The sequence below is a fragment of the Aethalodelphis obliquidens genome, unplaced genomic scaffold (assembly GCF_003676395.1).
Source record: "Aethalodelphis obliquidens isolate GAN/ISIS:26980383/991018 unplaced genomic scaffold, ASM367639v1 scaffold87, whole genome shotgun sequence".
Lineage (NCBI taxonomy): Eukaryota > Metazoa > Chordata > Mammalia > Artiodactyla > Delphinidae > Aethalodelphis > Aethalodelphis obliquidens.
In genome coordinates, this window is record NW_020838031.1 from 1,172,976 (window position 1) to 1,192,461 (window position 19,486).

At 48.1% G+C, this 19,486-nt stretch overlaps 1 protein-coding gene across 4 annotated transcripts; it reads right to left on the minus strand.

Moving 5' to 3' along the window:
* Window positions 1–253: 253 nt before the first annotated feature.
* CCSAP (centriole, cilia and spindle associated protein) lies at window positions 254–18,652 on the minus strand. Of its 4 annotated transcripts, none has more exons than XR_003430256.1 (4): window positions 16,990–17,623; window positions 5,759–6,027; window positions 4,310–4,395; window positions 4,084–4,189 (listed from the first exon to the last, which is right to left on the minus strand). XR_003430256.1 is itself a non-coding variant. In XM_027094119.1 (4 exons), the coding sequence occupies exons 2-4, from the start codon at window positions 17,369–17,371 to the stop codon at window positions 5,136–5,138; spliced, it is 837 nt and encodes a 278-aa protein (XP_026949920.1). In that variant the 5' UTR covers window positions 17,372–17,421; window positions 17,901–18,652; the 3' UTR covers window positions 4,847–5,135. The 4 variants fall into 4 exon arrangements, 3 of the variants coding, with proteins under 3 accessions (XP_026949921.1, XP_026949920.1, XP_026949919.1); XM_027094119.1 differs by lacking the exons at window positions 4,084–4,189; window positions 4,310–4,395 and adding exons at window positions 4,847–5,321; window positions 17,901–18,652 and having other exon boundaries at window positions 16,990–17,421; XM_027094120.1 differs by lacking the exon at window positions 4,310–4,395 and having other exon boundaries at window positions 254–4,189; window positions 16,990–17,609.
* Window positions 18,653–19,486: the final 834 nt, after the last annotated feature.

A 19,486-nucleotide genomic window follows, 5' to 3' on the forward strand; every position in this document is an offset into this window, starting at 1 on the left:
ATAACTTCTCTCTGAGTTACTTTACCCATGCGCTATCGCTTTTGTAATTTTCAAAACAATAAGAAGGTGTGAGGGAAAATGTGGCATTTAACGCAAAGTATATACACAGAACGTGTCTTTTCCTGGAAGTATCTAACGTATCTTGTTAAACATTTATCTAATGAAAAATCCATTTAGGGGTCAATGTGATCACCCACTTTCTTCAACCATTTATGTGCTAATCAGAGTTATTTTCCACAAAACAGAAGTTTCAGCCTGTAACATTAATGAACTTTATTCACATTTTTCCAAGTAACTGCAATATTCAATACAAGCGAAAAGCAATACATAGTTCTTAGAAAACACAGCCCCAAATTCCCACTGCCTGAGCCTTGAGATGGTAAGTGCCCAGCCTTTGTTCTTCAGAATGTTAAAGTGAATGCAGTGCTCAAAATAAATATACAATAACAACACAGGGAGACTGTTCTTAAATACAGTTTTGCTAATTATAAAAGAAATCCAAAAAGAGGCCTCTACTGTCTTCACTCAGGTGTCCTGACTTTCAAAATGGAAATAAGTAACAGACGAGCAGCTTTTCCCCCTCTCACACTAGCAGGCTGGAAGGGAGCAAATCTGGACCCAAAACCTAGACGTCACTCCTTGCACAGAATTTGGTATAAAGCACACACCTTACATTGAAGAGCTCCCTATTCATCCTGTTGTACAAAATCCATTTCAAATACAAGGTCACACTTTTAGGATCACTTTTTAAATATTATTTAGCTGATCACAAGACTACAGTAAGAACCTTATAAGTCAGGCATTGACAGTTTGATCCCAAACCAACTACAGAATCAGACTGTGTAAATATTAGCACCATTTTTTATCTAGTCCAGTGAAATGTAAAACTATCCACTAAACTATTTTCTACTGAAGCAGTCAACAAGGAAAGTTGTTTTTACTTCTAACATATGCTTGGCCTCTCTCCCTCTTTGCCAATAATACGTTTGAACACTTTATCAAGTACTAACCTTCCGCTGATAAAGTTTACGCCCAGCACAGCCTTAGAACTCAAAAGCCACCTTTCTTTTGTGCAGTTTAGATGGTTGACTTTATGTGACCCAGTATACACACCTTTCAGGTTACTAGCAATCTACATTTGATGAATCAGTGACAAAGCTATTTCATCAGAAGCACCACAAATGTGTGCTTACTACAAGTTAATTCAGATAAACTATGCCCTATTTTACTTTCAGTAAACTTGAAAAAATGTATATATGTGCTTGGAAATTTTCTGACAGTAGGGGAGTACAAGCATTTTGACACCTCCTAAATAAGAGCGATCTTTTAGGTTTTAAAAGCAAGGAAACGGATGGATTCCTGTTTAGTTCTCACTCACCTCGGTCCAGTAGAGGTATTCAGGTGTTACTCAATATACTATTATTGCTTTTAATCAAAGTAACACAGAGAACATGTTTATGACAAATTGTTTTAATTAAGAACTTAAAACCAAAATTTTAAAAAGAGTCTTATGTAGCAATTATTTTATTCTATATTTTAAATATCACTGGATTCTCAGTTTCAAACTTTGCAACATGATAGGTCATTTTAAACTAACTTGACGTCTTATAAGTTGTCCAAAGAAATGGGAACATGATCACATCAGTTTCTAGAATGAGAAGGAAAAAGTAGGACATCAAATTGTTACAACTTAAAAAATTTGGGGGGCTTTCCTGGTGGCACAGTGGTTGAGAGTCCGCCTGCCGATGCAGGGGACACGGGTTCGTGCCCCGGTCCGGGAGGATCCCACATGCCGCGGAGCGGCTGGGCCTGTGAGCCATGGCCGCTGAGCCTGCGCGTCCGGAGCCTGTGCTCTGCAACGGGAGAGGCCTATTTTGTAGGCTTAAAAGATAATCTTTACCCCTAAAGAGAGAGAAAAGTAAAGAAACCCTAACCAACTAATGACTTGGACATAGGAAGGGAACTCACAAGTACTTCATATTGACTCATTCATTGTTCATGCACATTAAAAGTACTTTAAAAATTTTGTTCATTTGTCCTCTACTTAAAAATGGGGAAAAACTGGCCAGCATTGCCCTCTAGGTTCTTCCAGATCTGCATCTGGAGTTTGCGGTAATAAGTAAGCACATTGAATATGAGTCTGTTTTCTAAAGGAGAGAGTCTGGCTTGCTCAGAGCCTCGAAGGGTCGGGTTTCTAAGACAGTCCATCAGTGTGGACCCGAGCTACTCCCCTCGGCCTCTTCCTAAGATTGTCAGCTGCAACGGGAATGGAACGCCAGAGCCGTTGGTTAAAACCGAACATGCAGGAAGTGATTTTAAAGAAACAGTTTCCACCATCACGACGCCACAGGAATTTCATCTTCAGGTACCTGCAGTGTTTGAGGACTATAATAACAGCAAGATTCACCAGAATCACTAGCGAGGTTGCTTTGGACAACACACAGACCTTCTTCGTACTAAATATACATCGCAGTGACTGGGAGAGCTCACGATGTATTCACCTAAAAACAATGCAAATATTTTAAAAGGTTTTTTTTTTTTTAAAAAAAGCTCATGATTCTTCAGTATGAGTTTGCAAAACTTAACACAGTTGTGCAAGATGATACTGTGTGAAGATTGTACATGGAATAAACATTTGTGTTCTAAAAACTGACCATCATACTTCAAAGACCCAGAGTACAACTGTCAAGGAGATGCTCAAACTCACATCAAACACCAGACTTTCATTCACATCTGCACGTGCTAAGCTGGCCAAGTACTTCCTTCGCTCCTAGGAGGAGTTCACCATTCATCCTTCCTGCAGGTTCCTGTCTCTCCTGGATGGAAAGCAGTGTTTCTCAAAACCACTTTCTACCACGAAAGCAAATGTACTAGAGAGAAGGAGCACTTCGTTTACACACATCTCTGCCCACGCACACGCCAGCATCTGCTCGCGTGAGGTCCCACACAAGACCTACCGGCTAGGAACCTCGGAGGAAGGTATTTCAACCAAAAGTCTGAACGATGTACATCATCAAGGCTTTGCTACTGGGGAGTTCTATAGGGGAGAAAGTAGGGGTGGTCCACATCTCTAATGGGTATCTTAAAATCTGGCCCCATCCCCAACGAGCAGGACAGTTACATTCTAAATGTCACTGCCAAGCTATCAGAAAGGAGGCAAAAGTCCACAGTGCGTGTGTGTCAGAAGGCCAGACTGCAGCAAGTGAACGGTACCCATTATGCGTTCTTAAAAAATCTCACAATAAAAAGGGACAGTCTTTGACTCAAAAGAAACCAGTACTACTTCTAAACACACTGCACTGGTACTTTGCGTACTGGAATGCACTTGAACTATTAAACTATTAATAAGTGCCTAGATGACAGTTTAAAGAGAAAAGATGACCCTCACCCAGCCCAATAATTCTTAAATATCATGGTCCACGTGAAGTGGTGCTGAACTGAAATGCAAAAGAAAGTGAACTGTTAGGAACTACCAAAGCTCTACTTTCACTATACGTGGAATCAGTACTAGCGTTGAAACTCACTTTTAACGTGATATTCTTTCACAAAGAAATCTACACAGAAGGAAAATGAGTCTTCTGCCGCAAGCTGGCGTGATCTTACCAGCTACGGAATCTCAGAAGTCGTTCACAACAGGAGCAACACAGGCTCCACCTAAACTGAGGGAAGATACTGAAGTTAAGAATCTGTAAGCCATTTAAAGGCATTTGGTGTCAGTATCTTAAAAGATTAAGATGCTTTAAAACAAAACCCTTATAAGAGTATCAAAGATTTAGGGAATTCTCATAAATAACCAAATGTCTATGGCTTTCAACTGTCACCCTACTGCTGAGGTAGGTGACCAGGATTCATCAAAAGAGACAATCCTTTGGAAATTCCCTAAGAAAAATCTTGCATAATCAGTTGGTTTCTTAAACCTGTGTCCAGTTTCTTTTGACGGTTTTTGTTTTGTTTTTTCCTTTCTTTCATTTACACTTTTTAAAAGAGGTTGTCTGAGCAACTGTCCCTCCCCTCAAGCTCTGGCAGAGTAGCATCTCATGTACTCCGTCATCCACGGGTTCTCCGACGAGGCAGGCTTGACCCGCCTGTTTTTGTCCACGTCGGCGGAGTGAGCCCGCTGCCTCTGAGCCGCCAGCCGCCTCTTCTCCACCTGCCTTCTGCTCTTGGCTCGCAACGCCGATTCATGAATCTAAGGGAGTCAGAATAAACGGACACTCACTCAGGTGGCTCTGGCGCTAATTTTCCAGAACATTTACAATGAAGCTTCCCCCACGTCACCTGGAGCAGGGCAGAGGCAAGCCAGACTCACCATGTTCAAGAGTTCTGTGTATAAAGGCTTCTCCAGAAGAGCCACTGCCCTGGATTCTGTCTTACCCATCGTCAGCAATAAAGAAACTAGGCAACAGAAAATGACCACAGGACTAAATTTCAGATATAAATGGTAAGCAACTAATCTGCAGGTGCCTCGAGAAACTGGCTCTGGAATATTACTGGAACTCCTTAGCATTAAGCATGGATCAGTATTCCATTGAAGGAATTTAAATGTTTTACAGGGACTTCCCTGGTGGCGCAGTGGTTAAGAATCCACCTGCCAATGCAGGGGACACGGGTTCGAGCCCTGGTCTGGGAAGATCCCACATGCCGCGGAGCAACGAAGCCCATGAACCACAACTACTGAGCCTGCGCTCTAGAGCCTGTGAGCCACAGCTACTGAGCCCATGCACCGCAACTACTGACGCCCGCGTGCCTAGAGCCCGTGCTCCACGACAAGAGAAGCCACTGCAATGAGAAGCCCGCACACTGCAACAAAGAGTAGCCCCCACTCGCCCCAACTGGAGAAAGCCCGCACGCAGCAGCGAAGACCCAATGCAGCCAAATAATAAATTAAAAAATAAGTACTTACAAAATAAATAATGTCTTACAGCAAAATACTAACAAATCTCAAAGGATTTTACCAGCTAAGACGTTTAATGAACCCTGTTCAACTTAATCCCACCGGGTTGCCAGAGGACAGCTCTGTTGTCTCAAATATCACTCTAAACAGCACCACCTGCTAGGGCTCAGAAGTCTGTTCGGTGAACACTGGATCCTGGTATTTAACCAGAATTCAAACAGCCTGAGCTTTCTGCTTCTTTTCATTCCCTCTTTGCTTTGGGCTGGAGTGACGGTGTTAGTGCTAACACAGTCATTGCTTTGTGGCTCCACGCGTGAGGCCCCCTCGTCTGCCGTGTCCTCAGGCCTTCGCACAGGGACACTCCAGGGCTGAGTCCGAGGAGAACCAGACCTCCGGGGGATGGATGAGCAGGGGAAACGCAACCACTCTAATTTAATCCAAAGAGAAAACGAGAGTCTAGAGAGATGTCGAGAATGCAGGAGATGTGATCTAACAGACAGACAGTAACAAAGGGGTCGAGGGGATGGGTACCAGTTATCAAGGCTGATGGAGCAGGGCCCATGCCCCTCGGCTGCCCCTCCTGGCCCCCCAAGAACTTGAGAGCCCCAAGTCCTGGCACTTCTCCGCCTGGCTCGGTGTCGGTAAACCCTTCCAGGTTACCAGCAAAACCCCCTGACCTCCAGGCAGCTAACATCCTGCGTCCTGTGTGCAAATCAGATGCCCAGTTCTAGGCTTTCCTTGGGCCACCTAAGACCTACCATGTCCCAAAGCATCACAGTGACCACAGGGTATGACAGCCAATGACAGAAGCGAGGCCATCCCCCATCCTGCAGGGGGAAAGCAGAGAAGCCCGCTGGCACCCACCTCATGCACGGGGGCAGAAGCACAGACGTTGTGAGTTTTCTGGCTCCCTGTATCCATCTGCTTTTCTCCCCACCCATAAAGGGCGAACGGGTGCTTAGGTTCTTTTATTTTAGTTGATGACCTTTGAGGACTCTTGACCGCTCTCCTGCTTCCTCTGGCAGGTAAGGCACTTGGTGGTGGCTGAGGTTCGGTACTGCTGGGTAATTTGTCAGGCTCTCTGGTCCTGATCTGTCGTTCAGGTTTTTCTTTTATGTCTTTCACTGGCAGTGCTTTTTGGAAAAGGAGATAAAACAAGATGAATGCTTTAAATTCCGGTTTACATATAATTACATACGATTTAAATATTTGGGATGAAAAATTCATAATGCTTAATAAAGCCAGTAACTTTTTGACTCATAGCTCAATTCACAAGTTTCACTTAAAACGGAAGAACAGAAGCACGTTAGTATAATAATTTTCAGCCTGTCCCATTTTAACATCAACAATAAATACACCAAGATTGAACCAAGCCTATTCAAAAGTAACAACTATCACTCGCATTCTGAGATTAAGCATCTTAATTAAATACTAAAAGCTAGAAAGCAACTCGGCCTAATGGCTTTCCCCAGGATAAGTCCAATCATCTTATCGTCTTGCTTCAGGGTCAGATCTGGACCTGTGACAATCATTCAACAGCTGCAAAAGGTTCGTCTTCAAATTACTCAACTGGAGCTCCAGGACTGCATTTCTTTGTGAAGCTCCATGATTATGGAAAACGCTCCTTAGTTTCAAAAGCCCTCCATCACAATAGGGAGGGTTTCCATAGCTACACACACACACACACACACACACGCGTGCGCGCGCACACACACACACGCGCGCGCACACACACACACACACACAGCTGGGCGCCCCCAGTGTGAGCATCTGGGAAGGGGGCTCTTGTTCTTGACGTGAACCAGGGCCCCTGGTCTACACAGGGGCTCTCAGCGGGGCTGGGGAAACTCCAGTGGGGAATAGACTGCCCGCCTGAGGTGAACTCAGATACTAAGAACACAGTCCAAAACGTAACTATTTCCCTTTTACGCTTAGTGACTTTCCATTCATTATTTTTATAAGCACTTTATGAGCTTGTAAAGGTTGTATTCTTTGTGTAAACCCCTAGTGAACCTGCGTTTCATCTCAGACTAAACTTATGTGCGAATAAGAGCTCCTTGTGCATCCAGGCTCCACTTCACAGACCCCCTTGCTCACATCTGTGGGAAACCCCTTGTTTCCGAGGCTCCAGAATTTGGCTCTAGGTGATGATTTTCCAGCTTGTTATTCCCAAACCCCATCACTTTTAGGACACACCCGGGTCCCTCACCCCTTTAGTGGATCCTTCCCTGCAGACACCCACGTCCCCGTGGAAGTAGAGGTCCTCACACAAAATGCACACGTGTGAACCCTGACAGATCACCGTCATTTCTGTCTTCTGCAATGACCCTGATCTACCAAATTGTTTCATTTATTATTAAGCATTTTAGGGAGCAGACAGCCTGCGTCCGACCCTGGGGCTCAGTGCTTCGCACCCCTGTGCGCCACATCCATAAACCCAGCCCTGTGCTGCCTGGGGATGAGGTGAGATGCCAGCCCTCCACTGTATCATGAGAACCCAGATCCACCCATCACTCACACACACTCCTCTGAGTGATGTGTCCACACCTTGTCCGCTTCTCTTCCCTGGATGTAGGAAAAGAGGAAAGAGCCCATCAGGACCAAGACAACAGAGAGTAGAAGGGGGACCGAGGCTGGTGTAGTCACAACACTGAGAGAGATGGGAACAACCTAAATCATCTTCATCGATTCATTTCCCTTCCTTCTCTTCCTCTAACCCACGTGGGGAGCCTGCCCAGAGAAGACAATAATGATTTGGTTCAAAGGACAAGGTAAAGCCAGCCACGAAGAGGTTAGGAAAGTGAATTCCAGAAAGAGGGACTGGCCTGTTCAACGGCCTGGACAGAAGAAAGAATATACATAGTTCAAGATGACAGGCACACAGAGAGCCTAGAGATGAACGCACGGGGAGGGGCTGGTGGGTAGCAGCAGGGAGAAAAGACTTTCTGTGCCAAACTCAGAAGTTTTATTTTTTCCTGAAAATGAAGAAGAATCACTGAAGGATTTTAGGCTGAAAAATGATGTGGTCCTATTTTCATTTCGGGAATGAGGTCTCTAGCAACGAACGTGAAGGACAGGTTAGATCAGAGTGGTGGGGACAGAAAGGACAGCTAGGAAAAGACAGCAGAGTCCGGGGAGGGGAGGGTAACCCACAGTGATGGCAGGGGCAGAGCGGTGGGAAAGACCAGAATGGCGCCCACCACACCTGGCCGGTGCTCAGAGTCACCGGGCACCTGTGAACTGCACACCGATCAGACCACAGTGCAGAGAGCCCAGCGGCACAGGGCGAGCGGGACAGGGGAGCGGGACAGGGGAGCGGGCGACGGACACCGCGAGGATGCTGGCAGGCAAAGAGGAGTCTGCGTCCTCAGGGGCTGGGAGCGGCTGGCTGGTCATGCCGTCCTCCAGCAGAAGGCCGCCAAAGGATGGGGAAAGGGTGCTTGACGCCTCGGGTGTGAGATGCCCCTGGAGCCACCAAGAAGGCAGCAGCTGGACCCTTAATCCGGGGCCGAGAAGAGAACGTGGAATCGGAGGGGGTCCTGAGCAGGCGGATGGGGGCCGAGGCTCAGACGGAGCGCAGGTCCCCCAGCGGGGACGCGATGTAGGCGGTGGGAATGAGGGGAAAGGGGGCGGAGGGCGGCCCCGGGGCTGAGCTGGCAGACGGAGCAGCCAGGGAGCCAGGGAGAGAACAGCCAGCAAAGTCGAAAAGCTTCCAGGAGAGAAGCCGGAGAAGGACTCTCAGAAAAGGATGGGGCTTCCCTGGTGGCGCAGTGGTTGGGAGTCCGCCTGCCGATGCAGGGGACGCGGGTTCGTGCCCCGGTCCGGGAAGACCCCACATGCCGCGGAGCGGCTGGGCCCGTGCGCCATGGCCGCTGAGCCTGCGCATCCGGAGCCTGTGCTCCGCAACGGGAGAGGCCGCAACAGTGAGATGCCCGCGTACCGCAAAAAAAAAAAAAAACTCTTGAAATACTGCCTGGTACAAGATAAGTGTATACACATATATGTTTCAAAATCCTATTCAAAGTTTTAAATAAAGACATTTCCAGACAGACAAAACGGTGTCACCACCAGTTACTGTGAAACATTCTAATACCCCCTTTTCTCAGTAACTGAAAACTACGCTCAGTCTTGATTTGGGACCATGCTGTGCAATACAAAAGCCATTAACCACATGTGGCTATTAAATATGCTTAAATTAATTAAAATTAAGTAAAAATAAATACTCAGCTCCTCAGCTACACCAATCAGAGTTCAAGTGCTCGATTCCCACGTGTGGCTCGTGGCTGCCACGCTGGATGCTGCAGAGAACCCGCCCCTCATCACAGAAAGTCTGATTGAACAGATTGGCTTTTTAAACTATTTGAACAACAGAATTAACATATTTGACCCAATGGGTATATACAGAACACTGCACCCAACAACTGCAGAATATACAATTTTGTCAAGCACATGTGGAACATTTACAGAAATCTACTTATCCAAGCAAGGTCATAAAGCAAATCGTAATACATTTACAAAATTGAAATCATATAGAATGTATCCTCTGACTATCATGTAATTAAGCTAGATACAACAACAAAAATAAATTACTTTTTTAAATCTCCAGTTTTGAAATTAAAAGAAGTTTTTTTAATTGAAGTATAGTTGATTTACAATATTGTGTTAGTTTCAGGTGTACAGCAAAGTAATTCATATATGTGTATATATATATATATATATATATATACACACACACACACACACATATTTTTTTCCAGATTGTATTCCATTACAGGTTATTACAAGGTATTGAATATAGTTCCCTGTGCTATACAGGAAATCCTTGTCACTTATCTGTTTTATATATAGTAGTTTTGTATCTGTTAACTCCATGCTCCTAATTTATCCCTCCCCCTAAAAACATTTCTAAATAATGTATGGGTCAAAAACAAATCATACAATTGCACAAAAATGTGAATGTACTCAATGCCACTGAGCTATACACTTAAAAATGGTTAAAACGGTAATCTGTGTTGTGTGTATTTTACCTCAATTTTTTTTTTTTTTTTTTTTTTTTGCAGTATGCGGGCCTCTCACTGTTGTGGCCTGTCCCGTTGCGGAGCACATGCTCTGGACGCACAGGCTCAGCGGCCATGGCTCACGGGCCCAGCCGGTCCACGGCACGTGGGATCTTCCCAGACCGGGGCACGAACCCGCATCCCCTGCATCGGCAGGCAGACTCTCAACCACTGCGCCACCAGGGAAGCCCCTACCACAATTTTTAAAAATTAAAAAAAAAACCATTAAAAAAATGGTGATAGAGGGCATTTCTTTCTTCATCCTGTTCCTATTAGAAATGTTTCTACAGTTTCCTCATTAAGCATGATACAGCTAAAGCAGTAATCAGAATGCAATGTATAGCCTTAAATCAATATATCAAAAAAAGGGGGGGGGGGCAGGGGAAAAAAGTCAATGATAAGCATCCATCTTAAAATGTTATAAAAATAAGCATGAGGGGCTTCCCTGGTTGGCGCAGCGGTGAAGAATCTGCCTGCCAACGCAGGGCACATGGGTTTGAGTCCTGGCTGGGAAGATCCCACATGCTGTGGAGCAACTGAGCCCATGCGCCACAACTACTGAGCCTGTGCTCTAGAGCCCGCGAGCCACAACTGCTGAGCCCGTGAGCCTAGAGCCCGTGCCCCACCACAAGAGAAACCACCACAATGAGAAGCCCACACACCACAGCGAAGAGTAGCCCCTGCTCGCCACTAGAGAAAGCCCGCGTACAGCAACAAAGACCCAATGCAGCCAAAACAAATAAATTAAAAAATAAAAAACTAAAAAAAAAGTAAGCATTAAAAAATTAGAGTAAGGAAAAAAGATCATGAATTAATAAACATATAATAAAGAAAACCAACATAGCCAAGGGTTAGTTTAGGAAAAAAATTAACAGAATTCACAAACCTCTAAGACTGATAAAGAAAGTGAAAAATAAGTAAAAATAGAGCAAATGGGGTCAGCAGGCTAAATGTGCACTGGCGACACATGCATATAGTCCCTTCCTCCCAAAACCCCACTAAAGTGAAGGAAAAAAGGTATAAACCCGCAGGACAAAGAGTAAGGAGGCGATGACGTCAGACAAATTTTGGAAGATGGAAAGTGATGAAGAGATAGAAGTGACTCACAGGAAGAGCAGGATGCTACTGACTCCCTGCAGGAGAAGAGCCCAGGACACAGCGGAGCCCCGCAGGAATTGGCACCGAGGCACCAGACTCCCCAGAAGGCTAGTGCGGCAGACTGCCTTCCCAAAGGTCCGGCATCAATCAGTGCCCCAGGGGTTCCTCTGACAGTGTAATATGAATGTGCCTCTGCTGAGAACCAGGGTCCATGCTGCTTCCCCTTGAACCTGGGCAGACTTTTATGAGCAGAGAATGGGGTGAAAGAGGTGCCACGTGGCTCCCGGCAATAAGTCGTAAAGGGCAATACCGCAGGTGCCCAGCTCTCTCTCAGGAACGCTCGCCCTTGGAGGCCAGCCTGCATGTGACGAGGAGGGCCAGGCACCTGAAGATGTCACCTGCAAGCATCCTAGCAGACGGCCGCAGTCCGACGCAGCAGAGACAAGGCACGTCCTGTGCCTGGGGCCAAATTCCAACCCACAGAAACCATGAGCAATAACAGAGTGAGAATTGGATTCTGAAGCACTCGTTTCCAGGGTAATCCTGTTGTGCGGCAATGCATACTTCTTCAACAGTCCTTCCTCTGCTCCTCTGGCCAGGCGACCGCCCTGCCCCCGCCCCATAATGCAAGTGCCTTACAGCCTGGAGAGGGACGACTGGAGGGCACCAGGCACAGCGGAAGTAAGGGGGCACCTTCCTGAGAACAGGATGACGTGGTAAAGAACGGGATCCCTCCTCCCTTCCCCCAACTCTGCTGCCGGATGCTGAGAGCCAGGCTTGTGCCCGCCCAGGCAGAAGGCTGGATGAGCACTGAGAAGCTGACACTAGAGATACGGGCAGGTACTGACCTTGGCAGCCCCCAGAGAAACAGCAGGGTCCTCCTGCAATTACGGTCGCAAGCTCCCCCAGGAACACAGCTCCCGAAAAGCCCTTCAAGCCTCACTCTTAAATATGGACAGACAGGCTAAGAGCAAGCATTCAAGTACATCCTTTAATAAGAAAGAGACCAAAATATAGAGGAAAAGACTAGGCTGGGAATATAAGAGAGCGCTCAAAGGATATTTATGGCTTTGGGGCGGGGGAGGGGGGTGTTAAAAGAAATCCAGAGAGAATAGGATGCTATTTAAAAAAAATTTTTTAAAGAACACTTGGGACAAAAAAGTAAAAGTAATCTCTTTGAAATTAAAAACTAGAATGGTAGAATTTAACATTTCTATACAAAATGTGGAAGATAAAATTAAAGAGTTCTGGAAAACAACCAAAAATTCCAATATCAAAAAATTTTTAAATAAAAATGTTAGCAGTTTGATCCAGGAAGTACACCATCCAACTAAAAATAATTATAGAAAGAAAAACTGAATAGAGTGGAGAAAATTATTTTAAACAGTACTAGAAAACATCACGGAACTAAAAGAAATGTTTCCAGATTAAAAAGGCCCACCAAGTTGTCAGCCCAATGAATGAAAAATGACAGACACATAGAATTTTAGAGCACCTAGGGTGAAGAGAATGTCCCAAAACTTCCCTCCCCAAAGAAAAAAGAAGGAAAGAAAAGAAAAAGAAAGAAAGAAAAGAGGTCACGTATACAAAATAAGCATCAGAATAACATGGTACTTCTCAACAGTAAGACCTAAACCTAGGGTTCAACATAATAATGCCTTCAAATACTGAAATTTCTAACCTAGGAAGTCTCTATCTTGCCAAAATGGCAGTCCAGCCCTTGGATAAAGGCATTTTCAGACTGCAAGGTGACAAAATGCTTACTCCCCTTCAACATTTCTCCACCAAAAGGAAGGGAGACTTGAGACTTGTGAGATGGGGCCGCATAAAGGAGTTGAGCAAAAGGAATCCTCAGGCAATCAGTGAAGAGAAGCCTCAGTTTGACAGCTATGTCAGGTCTGGACAGCATAAAGTCTAAATTAAAACAGGAGAACCAAGGGTTCCACAAAAATGTCTCCAAGGAAAATAATGAAACGAACAGAACACCTAATGTGCTTGGCATATGACAAGTTTTACAGTACTACCAGACTCTTTCAGGCTGAATGAGTGACGGGAGTACCAAAAACAAACAAACATAAAAGTAAAGCTATGATTAACTCCAGGAAAAACATAAATAATAACCAAGAAAATGTAATCAGCATGTACTACATGGATTACCTGCAAATAACATTTACATAGCCGTGATCATCCAAACACAGAATAGTGCTTTAATGAAACAGTCACATAGTTAATACTGTGGGACAAAGTAGGTGCTGGTATGTGTCTAGGGGTGGGGATGGCCAAGCTAAGATCTCGAGCTAAATCATCATAAATATACTGACGGGAAGTCAGTATATAATGTTTAAACTAAAAAAGCCAACATTAGTCTGAATGAAAAGAGTGTTGCCCACAATGCTGAAACGCAAGGTAGAGAGTTGGAAGGAGGCCCCTAGGGAGCGAGGAGCATGGCTGGTGGATGGGTCAGGATTATTTTTTCATTTTAAGCCTATTTTTTAAAAAAATATGCATACGTATAACTGGTTAAAAAATAAAATTTAATTTAAAAAGAAATGTGAATATGAAGAAAGGAATTGGAGACATTCTAGACCCTCTTTGAAGCATGCTGCTACGGAGAGAAGGGACTTCGCAGTGAACGAGCACCTCCACCCACACCCCCTACACACAGGGAACTTCCCGACAGTTTCTTATACCCATTTCTTAAATAAGAACGAGAAGTCAAGGATCATTAGACATTTGAGAAAAGCTTCTAACAGGAAATGCAGGATTACAAGCAAAAGAAACAAATGCAGGGAGACGGAGGGGAAACAGACTGTGCTGAAGAAACACGCAAGAAGAAAGTGGACAAAAAACTCCCAGCGATGTTCTCAGCAAGGGAAGAGAGGGTACTGTGCGCAGGAATCAAGAACAAATACTGCTTTTTAAAGAGGAATCAAGGGGGGGGGGAGGGGGGGAGGGAGGGGGAGGGAGGAGGGAGGAAAACCTAGAAGACAGGAATCAAGAGGGGGGGGGGGAGGGAGGGAAACCTAGAAGACAACTCAACAGCTCTTATGTTACAAAATAAACAGGGTCCCACAAATGAAACATGTCATCGAAGAGTTGGAGGATGAGGTTGAGAATCCTGCCCAGAAAAACAGAAGAAAAAGACAGATGGAATGGGGGCCGGGGTAGAAAACTACAGGATACATTTGTGAAGTCTGACATCCAACTAAGGAGTCCAAAAAGAAAGGAACAGAAAAAAAATAAAATAAATAGAAATGAGAAAACAATTCAAGAAAACTTCCCAGAATTACAAAACATGAGTTTGACTGCAAGGACCCATGAAAGCACATTGGAGGAAAACAGGCCTGGATCGGGGAAACTTTTCAGAACACAGAGGACAAAGAGAAGACCTGAAAAGCTTCCCGAGGCGGGGAACGTGTTATCAGCAAAGAACGACACGGAAGTGTAATGGCAACATCAGAAGTTCCAACACTGGACAGCGACACCTCCAGATTTTTTAGAGACAATTACTTCTAACCTAGACTTTCATGCCCAGCCACAAACTACTGAATAGTGAGGGTAGAATCTTTTGACATGCAAGGTCTCAGAAAGTTAAACCTCTCACACACCCTTTCTCAGGAAGGTACTAGAAGGTAATCTTTGTCAGGAGAGGGTAAACCAAGAAAGAAGACGATGTGAGAGCCACACAACAGAGGGTCCTACCCAAGAGAGAAGCCAGGGAGACCCTGCGGCGGTGGCCAAGGGCCATCCCAAGATGCAACCAGGCCAGATGAAAGTAGGTCAGAGGCCCCGGGAGGGACGTCTTAAGATGGGGAGGGTGACAGTGAACCTGATGTGTCCGTGGTGTTGCAAAAGAAAGAAAAGGGAATCACGGCAAAAACAATATAGGGCAGCTGTGAGCCACCTTTCCACAGGCACTAACTGTGAATCTAACAAACTCTATGATGACGGTACTTGAGAGGGTGGGGATAGGCCATGTGTATGGGTTAGGAGATCACTAAAAAGAATTAAAGCCAATAGATGGTGCTAAAAACTGAAAAAGATCAAGAAGTATCAATAAAAGCCATGTTACCTGGAGAAACAGAAATACACAGCAAGGCAAACCAGAGGAGTGGGAAGTGGCCGCCTAGGGAATAGGCAGGTGGGGAGGGGAGCTGCTGTAGCGGTGCTCAGCCACATAGAGCTACACGATTCTGTGCGCACACATGGCTTCAGTAAAGACAAGGGCTAAGCGCTTACGTTTTATAGAAACTCAAAAGCGTGCTCATCATTCCAGAAACTGTCCACTGAAAAACAAGGACTTTCAATCCTGCCATTCACAGGGATAGGGTCTGTGACAGGCATGAGCAAACCAAAAGATCCTGGGATTGGGAGTCCTGAAAGCAGAAACATCCTTTCTTCTCCTGGATGCCTAAACCAGAAATATTAGCAGAGAAAAAGTAACTACCTTAGCCACTGGGAGGATTTAGTGTCTCTAAGGAAATCAAAATAATCACGAACTCTTGCAAACACAGACCCCATCCATACTACAGTGCTGTCTAAAAACCGCATTTATATACGCATGGAAATAGCTGACAGCTCTTTTGCAAACAATGAAGGGGGAGAGGCGGGGAGAGAAAAGCCCATTCAGTCTGATAAAGTACATCTCATAACTGAGCTGGTAGGTCAGTGCCCCCTTACCCTCTCCACCTTCTGTTATGCGAACTTCTAGCAAAGGTTAGGAATGGGTGGGAATTCACAAGTAACCTGAGGATGGAGGGGCAGCTCTGCCACCGGCCACCGATGACGAACTGAGAGTAGCTGAAAACAGTATAACAGGACTCAATTTCCTCTCCTGCTCAGCATCTCACAGAGAAGCTAGGATGAGAGTCTGACTGAGTACCACTTGCAATTTGGCAAACAAAAATAAAATCACTGATCATGTATCCTGAGTTTCATCTATAAAACTCAGATAAAAGCTGTGGTCCCATCTCTTAGAATTGTTTTGAACGTTGAATGAGAAAATACATATTCTAAGATCAGTGACTGGATGCATGACAAGCTCTCAGTACCTTTTAGTTATTTTGCTCACCATAGCCTCTTTAAAACTGAGCGACGCCGGGTGGTGCCTGGCCCACGTTAGAGTATCAGGAAGAAACCGGGGGTTCCTCCAGGATGTATCTGGGGCATCCATTCAACTTGGCCCCTAGCACCAGTGACCAGCCAGCCCGCCTCACACGCCGAGAGTTCCCCCAGCTCTGCGCTCCTCCGGGCAGGAGAGAAGGCGCGGGGCCCCGGCAGCAACTGCAGATGCACCGCCCCCAAGAGCCATTTTCCAGCTGCCTCTCCTCCCGCTCACAGCAGCAGCAGCCGGAGGAGGGGTGGCGAGAAGCGGAGGGAGCCAGGCACTTACAAGGATTATCTCCCACCAGCCGGGAGTTACGCAACAGTCTGCGTAAACAAATGCAAAATATTCCTTAGGGACAGCGCGGCGAGGTCAGGGAGTTAACACAGAAAACAACGGCCCCATTCAAAAGACAGAGCGCTTAGCTCAGTGGTTCCTAACCTCTGGCGGTCACCTTCGAGAATCTGATGAAAGCTGGGCGCCTCTCATAAAAAAACGGGCGCTCAGAAATAAAGAGATGGGAGTTCAGTGGTGCAGAGGCCACCAAGGCCAGCGGATGAAGATCCGGGGACTTCGCCAGGGACACGTCAAAGGCGTTCACATTGGGCTCAACCCAGAGCCACCTCATTACGGAATAAAGGGTGGGAGGGCGGAGGCGGGGCAGCCACCTTCATTATTTTGTCAAGGGAGGCGCATTCTCCGCCTACCCAAAATACCTAGATTAAATAAAATCAAGGAAGCGCCTGCTCTGAGCGCTGCGACAAACAGCTGGGCGGTTCAGAGGAAACCCAAGAGCAAATCCAGTCCCGCGAGCGGGGCCCTCCCCGGCCAGGTACCTGGCAGCGCCGAGTCCTCCGCGGCCTCCGCGTCCCTGGCCTCCGCGTCCCCCGCGGCCTCCGCGCCCCGCTCCTCCTCCGGGGCCGCGCGCGCCCGCTGCTCCGGCTCCTCGCGCGCCGCTGGCTCCACGGGCGGCGGCGGCGAGGCCGGGGCGCACTGGGGCGCGGGGGCCCCGGCGCCCGAGGACGCCGACGACGCCGAGTCGTCCGAGGCGCAGGCCGGGCCCCAGTCGTCCCACAGCCAGGGCGCGTGCGCCTGCTCCAGCAGCCGGCGGCCCAAGCGGTAGTGGAGCAGCGCGCGGTAGCACGGCCCGTACTCGTCCCAGCGCGGCTCCTGGTAGCGCTTCATGTATTCGCTCTTCACGCCGCTCCCCGGGGACATGGTGCCTCCCGCCGGCCCCGAGTGCCCGCCGTTCCGCGCCGCGCTGTCGCCTACGGAACCCGCGACACGACACAGAGGCGCGCCCCGCCCCTCCACTCGCCCGACCCGCCGCGACGTTTAAACCCGGAGCCCCGCCCGCACGGGGCGGGACGTGGGGCCGGGAGCGCGGGCGAGGGCGGGGCGTGGGGGCGGGCACGGCGGGGGCGGGACGGGCGGTGGGCGGGGCGAGGGGCGGAGGGAGCGCGCGGCCTGTCCGGGGAGGGGGAGGGAGAGAGGGAGGGGAGGGACCTGGGCGCGCGGCCCCGGCGGGGGTGGGGGCCGAGGGGCAGCAGCTGCGGGGCGTGGGGGTGTGGGGGGGTCAGCCGGGAGGGCGGCTCCGGAGCTCAGAAGCCAGAAGCCGCGGGAGCCCGCGGATGGGCGGTGGAGGAGGGAGGCGAAGGAGGCGTGGGCGCGGGGAGCTGGGCGGCCTCGCACTCCCAGGAGAGCCCTCCGAGCGCGGCGTGCGGGCGGGAGGGTCGGACCCGCTTACCTCCTCCGTGCGCCCTCGGCCCCGCGGCGCCGGCCGGTCCTCTGCGCGTGTGGCGCAGCAGCCCGGAGCCGCCCGCTCTCCCCGCGCTTTCCTGCTGAGCAAGATGTCGCCGCCGGCGCGGCGGCCCGCGCTCCCGCAGCAGCCGGGAGGGCAGAGCGCCGCCTCAGTCCCAGGAGCAGATGCCTCCCGCGCGCGTTCCCGGGCCCCGGGCCCCGGCCCCCGCCCCGCTCGGTGTGGGCGGCGGCTTCGGCGCTGCGCGCGGGGACGCGGGCGACTCGGCTGGCCCGGTCCCTTGCCGCCGCAGGACGCATCCGGGAACGAGGCCGCCCCCGCCAGCCCGCGAAGTTCTGTGTTCTCTTCCCGACACCTGCGCCGGTCGCGCTCCCCAGAAACAACCCCAAGTCCGCACGTTGGCTCTTGCTTCCTTATCTCTGTTCACAACACCTGTTACTCTGGCTTTAACCCCTTTTCAACGCTTTGGTACAACTCCTTTCTCGTCTACACCCCGAACGTGTTTGAAGCTATTGACTCAAACTGCCAAGCCACCCTCTCAGAGACTCGTTTGCACAGAAAACCTTGGCTGACTCAGTTGCGTTGTGCTATGTATACAACGTTGCTCTGGTTGTTAACAGTTTCCAACGTGGCCCCATGCAGATTCTTCCCCTTTATTAAAAGGAGCCTGGATACATTAGTAACAAAAAAGATCTGAAAGAAAAGAAGTTTGGGGAAATCAAAACATTAGCAATTGAAAAAAAGGCCCGGGCCACGATGAGTTACCCGGTTCCGGCTTCCCTCCTGGATTTCCACCGACTCACGGCTGTTTTCCCTTCTGTCTCCTGTCTCTGCATCCTGCCCCGCCCCCCATCGTAGCCAGAAGTTCCAGAGGTAGACGCTGGGCCCAAGCCTGTTCTGAGAACTTGAAGTTAGTTGTCCAGAAGTCATTAACATTAATTGTTAATGGCAGTTTTCTGGAGAGACACTTGTTTCCTCCTACTGTTGACACCCCCATGGTGGCCCTGCCTTCTCCCCTCCCCAACTTTACCTTGTGTAGCTTGAAATACCCCAGGAACCTTCTAATGTAACCCCCTTTTATTTAAACTGGTTTCCCATGGTTGCAAACAAAAGAACCTTAATAAATATATTAATAACGTGGGGGAAATGACGATGTGCCGTCAGAACACAATCTGTTTCGGTTAGCTTTGGTTGCATAATTAACCACCTGTTGTGGTTTAAAACAACTACCGTGTATTATTTCTCACGATTCTATGAGTTAGCTGGGTAGTTCATCTGCTGCTTTAGACTCACTTAAACAGTTGTGTTCAGCTGAAGGGAGAGTTGGGCTGGAAGGTTCAAGATGGCCTCACTCACACACCTGGCACGGAGGCTGGCTGTGGGCTGGGCTGTCTTGATCTCCTCCTCGCGGTCTCATCCTCCAAGAGGTTAGCCTGGCTTCTTCACCTGGCCCTTTCTTCCAAGAGGTTAATAGCAGAAGTTGGAAGGCCTCTGAAGGTCATATACATCTCTTCTGCTGCATTCTAATGCTCAGATAAGTCACAAGGCTAGCCCAGATCCAGGGAGAGAGAAAT

Coding starts and splice junctions, on each gene's coding strand:
- CCSAP (XM_027094119.1), bottom strand. CDS start 17,371: ATGTCCCCGGGGAGCGGCGTGAAGAGCGAATACATGAAGCGCTACCAG. Junction 6,028..16,989: donor GGAGGACTCGGCGCTGCCAG/GTACCTGGCCGG, acceptor TTTTCCAAAAAG/CACTGCCAGTGAAAGACATA. Junction 5,322..5,758: donor CTTCTGCCCCCGTGCATGAG/GTGGGTGCCAGC, acceptor GGATTAAATTAG/AGTGGTTGCGTTTCCCCTGC.